Below are 17,599 nucleotides of genomic sequence, written 5' to 3'. Positions count from 1 at the left end.
CACCTTAATGTATGTGCCACAATTAATCAGCCCTGGAAGTTTTGGGGTCTTTTTTTCCTAAGAAAATAAATTTTAAAATCTTGCATAGTAGCCCTACATGATTTATTTAATTTGTGGCTCCCAGTATTCTCATGAGGAGACAAGACCGTAAGATGTATTTCTCAGTCTCAAAGCTCCAAGAACCTCAACAGGGAAAGCAAGGACATGGTAAAAAATTTATTTTGGAACAAAATCTGAACTCCACTCATTGGCAACCTCCTTTTCAAGAGCATTCATCCCTATAGGTGTTCCACAGCGGGGCTTCCTGGACTGTATCACCTGAAAGAAGCCCCAAGAACTTCTCAGACACATTACTAACAAACTATCATACAAAAATGTTCTCTCTCCAAAAGCTTCCATGACAGCCATGCAAGTAGTAGGGCAATTACTTCTGTGCAAGGTAAATGACTGAATTATTCTCACTTAACAGGCAAAGATGCCCCAAATCCCAAGCAAAAGGATCGGGGGAAAATGCTAACAGCTAACCTGCTGGTTTCACTGGCATATGGTTGCCAAATTTCATTAAAATCTTGCGTAGAAACTAAGGCAACTCTAAAAAAGAAAGTAATATGAAAATAGTGTCTGGATTTCACTTTCTTGCAAATATTAGGGTTACCAAGCAAGCCCCTTTTTTTTTAAAGGGATGAACTCTATCGCTATCAAATCAAAGAACAGGTCATCAGATCCAGATGGTGCTATGAGCCTAGAACTCCAAGTACACAGTGAAGCTTGGCCGAATCTCTAGGCATCTTCAATAATCAAATCAGGTAATATGATAAGACAGGTTAACTACACAGAGATAATCAGTTCAGTAGAACACTTCCTTCTTGAAAGGAAAAAAATCTACAGCAAATGAGCACTCAGGAACAAGGGTCTTGCCTCAACTCTTGCAGAGTGAGGCCAACAGGATAAGATGGTAGAATGTCCTCCCTAACTTCTACAGCACAGCTGAAATGGAGGCATCAGGCATAAAACACAGATTTTTACTAACCACAGAAAAAAATAAAAACTGTAAGGAAAAAGCAATTAAGGCTGAGTGGTCTACAAAAAGCTAAGACTTCTTGACAAATCAAACTCTTTGGTGCCTCCACTCTTAAACATTTCGTGGTTTTACAGTCTCCAATCTATTTATAGTGCAGGGAATTATTTCTGCTGTGTTTGCATACTTGTGCATTTATTAGATCTCAACACCTCCATGCAGAACAACAGCTCTCACACACCTTTGTGGCTGCTTAGCATAAAAACACTGAAGTAATATCTGGACAAATTTGGCGCCTGCAGTACAATATAGGAACATATAACCGATTTTGTCAGCCTTAGCTCAAGGATACTGTAGAGAGATGCTATATGTAACACACTTCTACAAGTGTATCTCCAACACCATCTGTCATAATTGCCAATGGCAGCCAGAAAGGAAAGAAAAAAATCACTGCCTACTACTACTCCATCCAGACAGTAAAGGGAACAAGTCCTTCCAAAAAGTTAATGAATGCCTGACCAGCTACAAAAAGCAAGAGGGAAATATCCTGTTTTACACACAGAACACACTCTCCCGGCACACAAACTTGTACAGGTCCTAAAAGGGAGAACGCCCTGGTCAGAGCAGAATTTTGGGGAGAGAAACCTTGCAAAGATAAAATTTGGCACAGGGGTACCATTCTAAACTAGGTGGCACAAACAGCTGTCTGGATGTTCAATTCACAACCTCATTTGTCCCTCCCAAAATACTCCGACATTTAAGAAAGACTTGTAGTATGAAAATAACCACTGTCAATACACAGTACATGCTCAGGAAAAGTGAATGGAAACAAAATCTGAAGTAGCCAAGAAGTTACCAGAAGACCCAATTTTTAAAGGTTAGAACATAGTTTTTGTATTGTCAAAGAACTATTTTTAGATGTTTAAAATTATATAAACAACAGTTCATAGAAGTTTTTTGTTCTTATCACAGTAGTTAATAGTTTCAGTCAAACCTAACCCTTTGTGTCAAGTCACAACACAGTAAATTCCTACAAAGTTCATACTACACATTTCTTTGCAACCTGATAAAATATTAAGACTACAGTGATCCTGTGACACTAAAGGCAACACCCCCCCCCCCAATTAACAGTTTCTACAAGTCCTGTATTATTGTTCAGTTACATAAGCACCCAAACACCACTATTAAGGCAGTGAAAAAAGCACTTTGCATTACCATACATCACACTGTTCTGCCAAGGGAATAAACTTACAGAAATCCAGTATTAAAAACTGACGCACATAGGCCAAGAACATAAAGAGATAGAAAAATGTTTGGATTTCAAGTATTCACAGTACACTCATGTACACTATAAAGTACAGATTAAAAGGGGTTGAAGTTGCCTTTGCTGAATAATTAGGTATTGTCATCTTTAGTCTGCCTTAAAGTATCGTTTTAAAAATTGGAAAACAGCATGGACTACATAACAGATTTTCCAGCACCTTAACATCATTCAGTAACGAATCCTGAAGAACAGAAGAAAATCCTTTATCTAAGGAATAACAATTTATTACTTTAAAGAGAGAGGGAAGATGGACAGACTACTATTTAAATAGATTTTAAAATCTATTTGACCTGGTCCAAGCACACAGCATTTCCCACCTTCCCCGATCTCAACAACAACCACCACTTTCCCCTGTAATTAATATTCCCAAAAATTAAGAAGTTATCTCTATATATAGCACATTCACTTCTATTTCACTAATGTTTCTCCTCCTGAACTGCATGATGACATATGCACACCAAAATGAAGTGTGAAGTAACTATCTTCTCTTTTATGTTGTATAAAAGTCAAAAGTCTATACTGGCTGAGGAGGAAAATATTGTTCAACCTTTCCCTTCCCTATCTCTTTGTAGGTGTGCTTACCAATTCTGTTTAACAATTCACTGTTTCTTTAGAGACTAATGAAAAAAATGACAGAACTCAATCTGCTGTTTCTCAATTCAGGAGAAAGTCTTTTACTATGCTAACAAGGTACAGTAACAGTAACAGTCACACACACGGCATCAAATAACTTCTCCAAAGAACTCCTGCTTTTGTAAGGCTTGACTGTCCTCCACAAAAGCAGTAACAGCTCTACAATATTCTCATTTCAGACAGTACTGCCTACAGACTCAAAACTGACACATCTGACAGAGCACACATTTTGATAAACTGTTTTATTGTTGTTGCTTACCTTCTCAGACCAAGCTGTGATGACAAACTTCTATTTATAAGTACCTCTCCTAAGTGATGCCTTCCACTGAACAGTGCATGTTCTTAACCTCACCCACAGAACAAATAAACCTTTGACCAAGTACACAAAAGTTCAAGTACTGCATTTCTAATGGCAAGAACACTATAAATGATTGTAAGGGGATAGAACTCCACTGCATTTAACATCTTCAAGTGCTCAGCAGGTTAACTAAAATTCAGAGCCTCATCAACTGGTTTTTTCTTAAATGAGCAATTTACTCAGCCTACTGAATCCAACTGGGCACCCCCCTCAGTTAAGACTCAGAAGAGAAAAGCATCTGAAGGAGAACAATCCTCACAAGACCTTTATCTGTGTTAGTTTTTATTAATAACCTTTATTTATTCTTATCCTTCAAGCACTCTTGTTAGGCAGACTCACAGAATGACCTGCAAGCCCAAGTTCCACTTCAGGAAGCTAGCAAGAATCCCCTGAACATAACACACAGACTTGATATGGAAGTATATTACAGCAGCTGAAGCACCTCTGAGTTTTACAGTGTATTTGTGGGTATTGTTGGTTTGGTGGTTTTGTTTTCTTTTTTTAAACTGAAGTTCAGTAAGTCTGGGCATGGAGACAAAGGAAACAAATGCCTCGCTTCCTGCAGACCATTAACAGATGACATCTTCATAAGTTAAATTTAAGGTTTTCTAACAGTTTGTAGTTAGGAGGAGGCCCTAGGAGTCTTTTTTTGAAGAAAGTTTTTTTCCAGTTACAAGGCTTTAAGTTCAGCATTGTGAACAGCTCAACACCAGAAAGAGTACGGTACGCAAGCGAAGAAATTACCCAGTCTTTCGCAGAATCAGTTTGCTCATCCAGGAATTAATTCCTGTGGTTGAGTTCTTCCCCTCTTCTGACTGAAACATTTGAAATCTTTCCATCATATCACAATGACTTTGGAATGCTCATTTGCTCTACCACCTTGATGCTCTCCCTGCTAGTATCTACTGAAGGCTGTACACCATGGGATGACCAAACAACAGGACAACACTATATGGGAGAAGAAAGATGTCCTGACAGCAATACTGGACTGGTATTTGTGTTGAGAAACAAAAGAAGAGTTTAATCAAAGCATGTTTAACTGTTTAATAAAGCATACAAGCACTGGTCTAAAAATACAAAAAACTGCTCAATTTGTATTTGGTAGCATGTCTTTACTAGTCCAGTTCAGTTTTTTTTCTACTTTTATAGGTCTTCTGACAAAAATTTCAGAACAAAATTTTCCCTGTGAAAAAAGGGAATTTCAAAACCGGTACAGAAACTTATAAGTAAGACAAACTCTTAAACTTAGTTTCACTTTTTTTTCTTAAACACTTTTCCCAAAACACTTCCCTAAAAAATTCCTAACTATTTTCTGATACAACATGCATCACAAATTAAACTTTAGTAAACTTTGAAAGGGGTACTGTTATACAAACATCTTTTATCCCTCAAATCTCTAACTGCATACAGTTAAGAGTATCTTACTGAGCAATGCATCTACAGTAAGATGATGGGGATTACAATTTTCTTCTGAAAGAAACAGAAGCGCTACACCTGCATCTCAACTAATTCAAAAGCTTCACATATCTATCAGAATCTGCAGCAGACGATGCAGATCATCTGGGAATTAAAAAAGAAAAAAGTACTGTCACCCTTTTGGTTTTGCAGGATAATAAACAAGCAGCTATGAATTAGGAACTGACAGCTGCTTCAGCTCAGCATATGGTAAGTGGACAGGATAAGCTCAAGTACTTACTCAGCTTTTCATATAACCGGCAACTCCCACATACTCCTACCCAATCTCCCTCATTCAAGCACAGCTGAGTAGTAAAATCGCAACAGGGACTGGCTAAACAGCAAATAAAATAAACTGGCCAAGGAGAAGAGTTTCAACAATCAAGTTCCTTGGTCTGCTCCACAGCAGGGCCATATGAACACCACACTAGCACAATCCAATGGATGGCTTGGGATACAAACAAGTTAGTGGAGACAGGGAAGAAAATTACTCTGGGCAGCTTAAACAGTACAGCTTCTGAAAGCCTAAGTATAGGCTGAAGGGAGTAGGGCAATACTCAAGGAAAATTAATTCAAGCAAGGACAAGTTCAAAGGCAACCTAGTGGAACAGACGACCTATCTCACCAACACTGGGGTGGGGTGGGAAATAATCTCAAGGAAGTGCTGATAGAAAAAAAAAAGCTAATGCACCTATACAAGTTACAAATAAATTAATAGATTACAGCAAGCAATTTCTGGAATCCCCATCAGCACCCAAGACACAAAACCTAATTGTTTCTGAACAGTTCTTTAGCACAGTATTTGCAATGGACAGAGAAAGTGCTCAATAACCAAATTCTGTTCCCACTCCTAGCGGGCAGATGTTGCACAAGTCATACTTAATTCTTTATTTGAATATACATTCTACCATTTGTTAGTCTCTGAAACTGGGATTTTTCCTGAATCTTCTGTAGTTCTCAGGTAAGTCTTAGCAAAATCTACTTATTTATCCTCGGGTCAGGCCTCATTAGTGTTTGATACAACTGACAGCTTACTTTTAAAATGGTACCTGTTGGGGGGCAGGAGAGGAAGTTACCAGTGCTTCACGATCTGAATTAGCACCTCTGAGATGACAAAGGTGAATTTTAAGACAATGATTGCGATAAAGTCCTCTGTATAGACTGAATCTCAGTAGCTCAGTAAGGAATCTCATCATCTTTCCAGCTATCATGAGATTACTGCTACAGCTAACAAACAGTCCAGAATAACATCTTTTCATATGCACTTTTCACCACTCTGCTTCTGTAAAACATGAACCAAATGTTCAGAAAAGTAGTTGAAGTTTGAGAATCTCTGAAAATTCCCTTTACATGTTAAATCACTAGGTCATCTAAAGCAATTTGTTATATGGTATACACACACCTTGACATAATAACAGAATACAGGAAACATTGGTGGTGTTACCTTAATTCTATCAATGTTCTAAATGTTCTTACTTCCATGTTTGAAAAACTGCTCTTTGGATTTTAATTGAAAAACCTGAAGAAAAACCTCCTGCAAGACAAGCAAAGAACTGTTCTTCAGACTCAAGTATCTGGATAAAGCACAAAGGTGTTTTTTCATCAGGTGACTAATAGTCACTTAGTAGAGATGCCTTCAGGTTGCCTGCTTGAGTTGGAAAAACATTTGGGAGCAACAAAGTAGTAGCACCTGCTCCAGTGAAAACTGCTTCAGACAAGGTGCCTCTTTGTAAGTAAGTCTGCCTTATTTTTACGTAGTTACACCGGTAAATCCTCTAGGATGGATGTAACCAGACTGAATAAAATGATTTAGTGTAATAACTTGTATGAAGTTCTGCTCATTGCATAAATTGTGCCAGCTTATGCCTAGTTGTTTTGGTTTAACTGTTAGCATCACTTATCAGCTTTGCTACACAAGTTAAGAAAGTGATCACACTGCTATTTGCCACAGCTCTGCCAAAAAAACTTTACAAGGCCAAACTATGAAAAGCCATAGGGATCTTAGTTTAGACATTCACCAACAATTCCAGCCGCCTTGTGTCCATTTTCCGAGAAAAAACCCAATTGTATCTGAAAACAAGTAATGCCCCATTCTAAAAAAACCTCTCTGTTATTACAAGCTTGTCTATATTCCTAGTGCTTCTGCAAGCACACCTTGCCTGCCAGAGAAACCTCAGAAATAAAACTCAGGAAACCACTGGGAGATTACCTTCTTGTGTTGCTCAACACATCTGTCTGATGGTAATTACCTGCATGCAGGAGAGAGAGGAGGGGGGAGAGGAACAGCAGAAGAAACACGTACCAGTCTCTTAAACCACTGCAGTTCATGATTTATTAACTTAAGCTAAAATGCCTTTGACTTAAGGTGAACTGCCTTTGACAAAAACACTGGGCAGACACTTAGTACCAGTAAACACATTCAGTTATTCCAACACAATTCAATGAAGTTTTTTGAAATAAGTTTCAGAAATAAAATATATTTTACAATCAAATACAACACTAAACCCAAATTATAGCCTTGTTTCTTCTTTTATTTATTTTTTTTTAATGGCAGAACCTGAATGGACAAAGTTTTCAAGTTGTTTTAAACCAGCTTAGAAAACAATTCAAGTTGTAAGTGACTTAGAGCAGAAAAGCCTTTGCTAGAAAGCCCACTTTAAAGGAAACTGACAGATGAATTCTGCCATGTTCAGCCCCAGTGACTGACATTCATTCTGAACTGATCGGTCCACCTCAGTTCCTCCAACACCAAAAATCACTGCCCCGAGGCACCCAGAAAGTCATTCAATCTGAAACTGCTGCACAAACTGAATAAAATAGCAAAATGCCTTCATAATACCTTCTTTTCCTTACTTTACATGCCTACATCAGAAACTTGGTGGATATGGTTAGAGAACTTCCCCAGAAATCTCACCTCTATCACACCTGCTTCATTAAAATATTCCTCCTACATGCCAGAGACATTGCACATGAACAGAACTTTCTACCCAGGAAAGTGAGTGTGCTGTCTCTGCAGACTGAGATGCTAAGCAGACCTCTCCATACCAATACTCACACCAGGAAAGAACAGGATGAGGAGGGACAAGGAAAAAAAAAAATCAGGAGTGAACTATGCTTACAAGGAAGAAGCTGGTGCAAGGTGTTCAACTATTAGGATAGCACATCTCAGTCCCTGAGGTGTGGCACATCAGTCAGGAGCAAATACAGGAGTCACGCAAAGAGGAAGCACGCTGTAATTCTTATATGGACTGAAGAGAATGAAGATCGCTGCACCAGCACGCATACTTTAAAATCTGGAGATGCTCTTGAGCATGAGAATTCCTTCGGAATTGTATATTGAACATTACATTCACCCAGAAATTTAGTCAGTAGTATTTGAAGCTGATTCCTAATACCGAATATACACTTCCAACAACTCTAGCCTCAATTCCTATATAGCACAGTTTCAGGGGTATAAAAGATTAATAATTCTACGTCTTATTTTCACAGGCATGCTACGGAGATCAATTCAATTCACACTTATTTGTGAAGAATGCAGAAAATATGACAACTATACAATAAAGAAATTAAGTCTTTTACTTAATACAAGGTTTGGATAGCTTATATTAGGTAAGACCAAACCCTGGGTGTGGAGAAAAACACGCAGTTCCATAAGCGGCAAGAATACAGACATCCAAATTCTTTTAAGCGTATCTCACCACTGATTAATGTTGGTTTCTATTCACCTGGTAGTTCATATATTTGACTCGTGTACCACATTCATGCTCACACAGTAATCTTTCAAAGCACTCATGTACTTCTTTCCTCTGCTGGCACTCATTTTTCACAAATACTTAAAAGAACATACATGTGAGACCCTGGCTCATCCAGTTTCAACTGGCGAGTGATGCACTACCACAGTGAGTTTTAAAGTTAAGCTATTATGAGCATGACAGCATTAGTCTTATTTTCAGTTTTTAATATAGATTTCTATTAACCAATATTTACATTGTAGTTTAACTTGTTCCCGGTTTTACGCCTAAATAGGGAAAATTGCACTAATTATTTTATATTACGCAAATTACTGAGAACATCCCAGAACACAAACAGTTCATGTGTATCATACATAATTTGTATCACAAAACAAGACCGGTTTGGGATGCTGTAATTTTTTGGAGTTGTAGTGTAATAGTTTCAGAAAAATTGTGTTTTCATTACTGTTGTCACTTCTGTTCAACTGTGCATTCTTTTCTGAAACCATTTAAACAAAGACTTTATTAAGAACGCTAAGAACTAATGTTGCCTATAATTGTGTAGTTTGCAATGACAGTTTCATGTTTTAGTCTACACGTTTCTTATCTCTTACTCCTAAATTCAAAAGTGTAAAACAAAGCGAAAGTGATTTGATTTTACTGTACTGTTTTTACTGTACTTTTAAAGACATGTTTCAAGTAATATTTGCACCTTTGGTGAAAATTCTCTACTCAAATTATAAAAATATTAAAATTATAAAAATAATTTGCATCTTATGCTTCTGCATTTTCTGCTTCTTTATTTGAGAGTATATGCAATTGTCCAACAAAATGAAACAGGTTTAAGACACTTCTCCCCCTATCAAGAGGGAGCACGCCCGCTACCTTGCAAAGCAGCAATGCATGCGTATTTTGCATTGATTGTCTTTGATTTGTCTGTAACACAGCCACAGTCCACAAGGGCTCAAAGCGGCAGGGTCAGCTGATTTCAGCCCAGCTTTCTCCACCCTTCTCCCTCCTTTTCCTTCTGGATTAACCCATATGAAAATATAAACATTGATTCCCCTTCTTAATGCTCGAAAAGAATCACGGTTAGCAAACTAAACATGGGGTGAGTTGTCTTTCTTATTCTCATCACTGACTGGTACTACCACGACTGCAAGTACATTTGGGACTAGAATACAGGGTGGATATGTTAAAAGATCACACAGCGTGGTAAGTTCTTACCTCCAGACCTCAATTTCTGCTCCACTGTTACTCTCTTCCTATTTTATCCATTTCTAAGCTGACTTCTGGAGTATAAGCCCTTTGAGCAAAACCACCAGATACCGTATCATGCTTAAGCCAACATAATAAATCCTACAATCTAAATGAAGCTTCTAGAAATTAGTGCAAAATAAGCTAAAGTAGTATGAACTATCTGACAACTGTCCTTGGGTGACTCACAGAAAACAGAGACTAATGAACAGTAATTATGGATCATACATATATTCCCTGAAGGTGTATGTATAGGTGTGTGTAGAGATACATATTTATTATTTATCATGTATGTTTATTTTCATTCAGATTCCTCATTAACAGTCCACCTGCTGAGGCTAGCTGAAAAGGAAAGCATCTCTCAGAGGAATGGAAACAGACAAGCATTTATAGTGGCCAGGGAGAACAGACCACTGATCATGTGCAAGGAAACCCTCTCCTGAAGTGCCATTCAGGCAGTAAGTAACACCAACCAACAACTCTCAGATAACCTGGAAAGTTGGAAGTCCCCCTACTTCCCTGAATTTTGGGTTAGGTTAAAATAGCAGCTGTTCATGACTGCAGGATTGCAACCCAGCAATTCCATGGGCAAGATCTCTCAGGATGGAAGTGAACTGACATTCACTGTGGGGGCAAGGAAGCAAACAGGCATTCTATAACAAATCCTGTAATTCAGAGTGATATCCAAGGCTGATCAGAAAGACAAAAAGGCTAAAATTCAGCTGGCACCTTGCAGAAAAATCCTTTAATTTCACAGCAACCTGGAACCCAAAAAGGTAAGCAAGTAGCACAGAACGCAAGGGATACTATGCCGACCAAGATTATCTCAGAGCAGTTTTATGTCCTACAAAGGGCCAATACAGAACAAGGAGGGTGGGGGGGAAATCCTCATTTGACAAATATGGCTAATACAGCACTTCGGAAATCACCTGCTGAGGGATACAGACTTAATAGAAGAAAGACTCCTGTACTTCCTTTCTGCAGAACTCACAACTTAAAACACCACACCTAGGCATTGATTACTATGAAGCCTTTCTGTGTGTGTGCAAGTAAACACAGAACTGTCTTCAAGAGTCTGAAGATAATCAATACAGCAAGCATGAGCTTACGCTGTTCCAAGTCCATTGAGTAACAGGTTGTATTCACAGTCCCACATTTATTGAAGCCCTCTTAACAAAAATGTTTCTTAATTCCAGTATGTAGTTTCAATGAGGTTAACTCCACGTGGCTAAGATTTCAGAAGGCAGTATCTATTTTTCAGTACATTTGTTTTATGCAGAACTTTCCATTTAAACTGTTTCCTACTAAAGCCTCTAAACACTTCAAAATGTCTTCCACCTGGTAATAGAGCCAAAAAAAGAAAATCAGTACCATTTTAATACTTCTCAAGGAGCTGTACTGCTATTATTGAGAATAAAAAAAAAAAGAATTAAGATACTGATAGAACACACTGTAGACAGATACACAAACTAAACTTAAATTGCCTAACGTTGAGAATAGCTTCCTACAGTTAAGAATACGTTCCTGTAGTTAAAAAAAACTTGTGGTGGTGTTATAGTTCTGACAGCCTTCTTTTGCTGAAACTGTTCAGCTGGTTCACCCAAGTTTTTCCAGTTACTTGATTTCTAAATAAAAGGAGGTATTTTTAATGTCTTTTCAGCAATCATCAAACTTTAGGGGGCTTTTTTTTTTAACTTTAAAAATTAAGACCATTCTAAAACTGAGGGTTATTTCAAATAATGCCAGCATCAAACCTCAATTTGGCACAGCTGCAGTCTTCACAGAGGACCAGATCCTTTGGACAGTTTAAGGAAAGAAGGCAACATCACCATTTTTATGTTGGATGGGGGGAAGCTTTTTGCACGCATGCTTTTTTTAATAGGAAAAAAATCAACGAACTCTGTCCTTGGAGATCCATTTCATATTTTTCATACCTGGCATCAACAACATTCTTACTCCAAAATATCTTTTTAAACAGCAGTTACAATAATTCTGACATTTAAATGAATAATATCCACTTTGGTGGTGGTTTGTTACTGGATGACTCATCCTAAAGCAACATACGTTGTCTCAAAAAGTGTAACAATGTTATTAGTGTTAAACACTAAGCAATGTATAGTAAGCCTAATAGGCTCATACATTATAGATTTAAAAAGCTAATGAACCAGATGTAAAAATACAAATCTAACTGCACAAAGTAGAAAGTCTGCCTTATTTCAAAATAAAACACTACAAATTAATGTTCCAGCCCTACAGCAAGTTAATATACACATTCATCATAACTGGGTTTCATCAACAAGCTTTTTCAAATGTCACATGGTTCTACCAAAATACGACCATTCCTACATTTAATCCATGTTAAGGAACAGTGACTTAAATTGACATTTTGGGAAAAGAAAGGAGGCTAGTCTTGATGAGGTAAAGTGAGGCTTCCTATTAACATCTAGATTACATAAAGCTTCTGAATAATATACAAGTGAGTAATTCCCTAGAAGACTTGGAACAGGGATCTCACATTTGCAAGAGAACCTGCCAAAGACCTAGAAGAGATGTTGAACAGCACAGGGACAAGGATACAGCTTGTTTGGCTCACATACTCAGCTTAAGTCTTTTTCTACAGTAAATTATGGGGTCTCTTACAATCAAAAAGCTGCTTGCCATACTGCCAAGGAGAAGCCCACAAATATCCATTTCTGGAAGAGCATAACACACTCTCAAGTGAGAAGGCCGTGGAGCCAAGGGCTATTTCCAGAGGCTCTGCCACTTAAACGAAGAGCTGAAAGCAAGTCTGTCAGAAGCAAGCTGATCAGCTACGTATTTCCTGGCAAAGGACTAACTCAGGCACACGTATTGACCATGGAATAAAAAATATGCCAAACAAAGCACTGTTCCATTAAGCTGAAGACCTATCACTTCCCATTCATCATTAAGCAAGAAGGTCAGTGTCTGAAACACCTCCAAGCTGTAATGTCAGATGAGAAACAGCCTGCTGGATTTCTTACTCAGGGCAGTACACCACTGAGGCTGCCTGCTCTGGTACTTTTCTGGCAAGCTATCTTCTACAGGGTTAATCACACCTGTCCACAAATGCGTAAGTTCTACAAGCTCTTCCATCCCTATTCCCAACAGGAAAAGAAAATATCTTGCACAGTCACTCACGGCACAGGAGAGAGAATTCCAGCCTAAGTAGGCCGTTGCCATTGCTAATGTACAAACCTGTTTCACCTGCCTTCCTGGACAATGACTTTGCATTTCCAGTGCCACGGAAGCGCATTTCCTACACTAAATGGAAAGTGTGTAGCAGTGAAAAAATATCTTTTTGCATATTAGATAGGTGGGTGCTTTCACTTGAACAGAGCATCTGGTCAGTGGTGAAATTATCCATTTCTTCAATAAGAAACATCCCCATGGAGTATATAACGAAAAGCCAAGCACACATGCATCAGAGGTATAATTCAGCAAATAACAGCATGAAAGCAAGCAAGCAGCATGGCTAAGATGTTTAATTTTTCTTAGCCTCAAGACAGGAGAGCATCCACTCTCCTTTAGAACCAGGAAAAATTTCTACGTATTTTATTGTCATCTACAACTGACAGGAAAAGACGTCTTTCTAAAGCAATATCCTAGGAAAAGGATCTCTAGAATATAAAAGGCAGCTTAAATGAACAGAACTTGCAGTAATCTCAGCCTACGCTCAACAATTTCTACCTGCACTAGCAATTCTGCCTGGTCACAGAAGCCTGAAGGGAAGAAACTGCAGCAAAGGACTGCTTCAGCTGCATGTCACCGACAATGACTTTGGAAATTTTTGTGAAAAGGAAAGAAAAAGCCACACAGTTAATGGAGCTGCTGCTACTTTCTCCTCCAAGGTATGAAAGTATCAGAAAACTTAGGCAAGCAGGACCAACAGATGGCGGAATCAACAGATGGCAGAACCACAAGGTAAGCAGTTGTGAGCCCGAAATACCTGTAGCCAGTGCTTATTGAGGGAAGGGTGAGAAATTACATGCCCACTGATTATGGGCTTGGAATGCACTGGCAAGCAGAAGGATTTGGGACTGCAGAATATGGCAGAGCCTTAATAATTCAGCAAGAGCAGACAACTTCCAGAACCACAGCTTTGCTCCATAAAGATGTCAATTTTCAGGCTGGAGAAAAATCTCAGGTGTCCTTTAGGCAGGCACCTGCAATGCAGACCCTACAGAAAATGAATGCGAAAGAGCACCAAAGTTTCTTTGCAGCCATTAACACCCATGAGTCTCAAGGTAAGTGTAACAGGATGACCTAACTGGAGTCTTCACAGACCATGATTCTCTGTGGAATAAAGCTCTCTAAACACAGCAATTTGTCCTGTAATGAGTGTGCTTCTAGACACTTGCCCTGTTCATGTACACTTCTCTAGCAGCCATTTCTGACTACTGTCACATGGGATAGTGGACTACACAGACCTCTCGTCAAACCTAGTATTGTTCATATGAATAATGTCAGGGGAACTCCTCACTTCTGGAAGAGACCATGACTTAATTGACTTGTTTAAGAAACACTTTTGGCATCTACACTGATGTTCTTTATTAGGCTAGGAAATGCAGGATTTGTAAATACTACACAGAAGGGTAAGGCTCTCAGTGTAGATATTTAATATTTTTATCTGCTAGGAGTCTTGTTACTAGACAGAACTAGTTTAAACACCGGTAACCTTAAAAAAAAACAGGTATGGAGATGGAAAAAAACATTGAAAGATACAAATAATGAGCAGCAGGAGTAAAATGAAGACAAATACTAGCCCCTAAATGCAAACAGCAATAATAGCCTTGCTGATCAATGATGACATACTGAAAATGCTAAAAAGAAAAGATCAAGGTCCAACTCAAGGAAAACTTGAAGGGAAAAACACAAGAAAATTTAACTAGAAAGCATATCATTTTATGTAATGAAGCAATTCTGTGCACAAGGAGATTAACAGACATGTGAAAGTTTCTCCCTGGAACACAGCAAGAGAAAAAAGTAGAGGTCGCTGAGAACAATTGAAGACTGGAAGACAAATTTCCACCTTCTATCCATGCGGTGAAGAATACAAGGCATAACATCTCTCCTAAAAAATATTAAGGCAAAAATTCTCCATGGTCAAGCACCTGATCAGACTGCACAACCACACCACAGATGCACATATAGACAAGCATTAAAAGACCAATTTAATCAACATTATAAAGCCCAGCCAAACATTTAATGCTAAATTTTCAAAATTCTTACAATAAAAAAAGGAGGGGAAACATGCGCGTGTGAACACACAGTATTTTCCAGAGTTGAAAGGAGACACTATAAAACAAGGATCGACAGAAGTGCTCCGATTTTGGCATGCTTTGGTTTTGTCCTTATTTCATGTATTTTTTCCTTTTAATTTTTGAAGTTTGGCAATATAGAAGAAGGAAAACTAAATGTAATAATTTTGGGATTTTTTAATTTCCTTCACTACTGAATTTTTAGACAAACTGAAAAATCAGCTGAGTGGTTATTCTGTTCTTATTTCCCTTCCCCTGCTCTCCCATCTCCATGTTTTTACTGCAGAGCATGTAAAGTGAAAGTCTACATGTAATAACAATTTTACATTTTAAAAATTTAATTTTAATAAAATATTATTAAAATAAGCACATACTGAAAGAAACTGGAATCCTGAGCATTCAGTTCTGGTACTATGTATCTTAGTCTTGCAGGCAAAGAACGACATGCTTCAGATTAAAGGAGATATTATTATTATTACCTATTTGTGTAATAATAATCATAATAATAAATACTAAGAGTCAATTTCAAGAGGTAACTTCCTTTAGGAAGTCTTTTAGATGGTATGCTATCTATTTTGAGTTATACTATGGCAGTGTTGATCCCACCCTATGCAAATCTTTCAATTTATTAGGAATTGTGAAGATCACATTAGAAAAACAATAAACTGTCAAAAGATTGGCTATATCATTATAACACAAAAATACTTGAGGCAGCTTGTTTGGCATGTGCAATTTTTTTTTGCATTTCCAAATTTTATCCTTGCTTTGCAGTTTGCATGAGGCAATGTTACATGAATAGGAACATGAAGAAATTACTCCTACAAAAATTCCTTACGGAAAGAATCAATTATTCATAAAAAAGCCATACCCGAAACATGATATATTTCCACTTATATATTTTTTTGAATGCATACATGAACCCTCAAAAAAGCTGTCACTTCTTTAGCAGTAAACACTTGCTTTTGTTAATTACCCCCGCCCTAAAAAAAAAAATAAATATGCCTACTTCCATGTTTGAAGACTAGAATTAGTAAGCATCATTATTATACTGCTGTGAAGCCTACCAAGCAAAAAAACCCTGGCAAGGGTTTTGGCCCTCCATTTTTATCTTTCACAACCAATTTCACAATACTCTGGCAGTTTAAGAAATGATAATATACACTTCTGTTGTAATATACACTTCTGTTGAGATGTATGGTTAATGGGTAGTCCTTTCTAGCCAGTGCAGACCTACAGTAAAAATTTCATCCACACAGACCTACTACAGAAGCTCACACTGTACTTACATATGCAGTGAGGTGTGGACTCAGTATCACAGACACCCATATATTCATTTCACCACCACAACCGCTATCTCCAAATGTTAATTTTATTTATGAGAGGCCCTTACAAGCTAAATGTACATTCACAAAACCAGACATGTGCATACACCTTTACATGTGAATAATTATGTAAAACGGGGTCCTTTACTGTTCTCAGCTCTGCAAAAATACTGCAGTCATGAATTAAACATCACCTTCCAAAGTTCCCTGTTTTGTGCCTGCTCTGGCAAGGTTTCTGGGAACACCGATAAGAATCTTAATAGCTTTACATTACCTCCAACCTTAGGCCCACCAGCTGATCCTGGCTTTCTTGCACTGTTTGAAGGATTTCCTGGCTTTTTAGGTGCCGGAACCTTGAAGGCTGAAGCAGCTGATGATGGCCTATTTCCATCCACTGACTCTTCATCATCAAAGCTTTTGTCTAGAAAATGAAACATTAAATAAAAAGTACAACTATTAAAATGGTTGTATATTTATTTCCTAATCAACTGTTTTTCTTCACATGTCACAGAAATACACAAAATGCATAAATAAAAACAAATATTTATCACTTTGTCCTCTGTCTCTGACCTAGGAATAAAATGACAATGACAAATAAACAGCATTTTCTACATACTATGTTCCTATAAAGTATTATTTTGCTTTCATAATTAACCACTATAAAACCTGGCATAAAAATGAATCCTATGCACTCATTCCCACAAAAGGAAAATATCTGTGCACAGACTGAATATTTTTGCTGATTTCTGAATATTTTCCATAAAGGAAAAAGGGAAATGCTCAATATAATGTTTTATCATCCCAGTCTACCAAAGGCAAATGCTTCTCCCTTTTCTTCTTTTACTCATGCATGCATTTTTTGCTACACATCCTCCTACAATGTGTCTAACCAGCACTCCCTATCTCTTTCCTTCCACCCAGATTTTTCAACTTACAATCACAGATCCTCTTGCAGATCAGCCGCCTCATTCCTCTGATAGCTCTTCAATCCCCTCACCCTAGGACGGACCCAGCACCTCACATGGCCACAGGCAGTAAATTCTCAATACTAATCAAAGATTCTATCAAAAACTGCTCGCAAACACCCTAGATCCACCACTGAGATTTGTGCCGGCATCTTTCTCTGCCTTCCCCGCACTAGGTGCCGCACAACCAATGAGCTGCAAGGTGACATCATCTTCTGGGAGCCACCGCCAGAGGAAAAGGTGAAAATTCTCCATGC

General features: G+C 38.0%; 1 protein-coding gene across 28 annotated transcripts in view; it reads right to left on the bottom strand.

Moving 5' to 3' along the window:
* The window catches only part of CLASP2 (cytoplasmic linker associated protein 2), a 146,751-nt gene that overhangs the window by 73,957 nt on the left and 55,195 nt on the right, over positions 1–17,599 (bottom strand). For 24 of the 28 annotated variants that reach the window (XM_055710468.1, XM_055710471.1, XM_055710469.1 and 21 more), the window contains one exon: positions 16,652–16,798. In XM_055710468.1, the coding sequence (XP_055566443.1) occupies positions 16,652–16,798 (147 nt within the window). Of the gene's footprint in view, positions 1–16,651; positions 16,799–17,312; positions 17,429–17,599 lie in introns of those variants that run through there. The other 4 variants (XM_055710489.1, XM_055710491.1, XM_055710492.1 and 1 more) reach the window with 3 other exon arrangements.

This window comes from Falco cherrug, chromosome 4, assembly GCF_023634085.1.
Source record: "Falco cherrug isolate bFalChe1 chromosome 4, bFalChe1.pri, whole genome shotgun sequence".
NCBI lineage: Eukaryota > Metazoa > Chordata > Aves > Falconiformes > Falconidae > Falco > Falco cherrug.
This window is presented reverse-complemented; position numbering and strand designations above follow the sequence as displayed.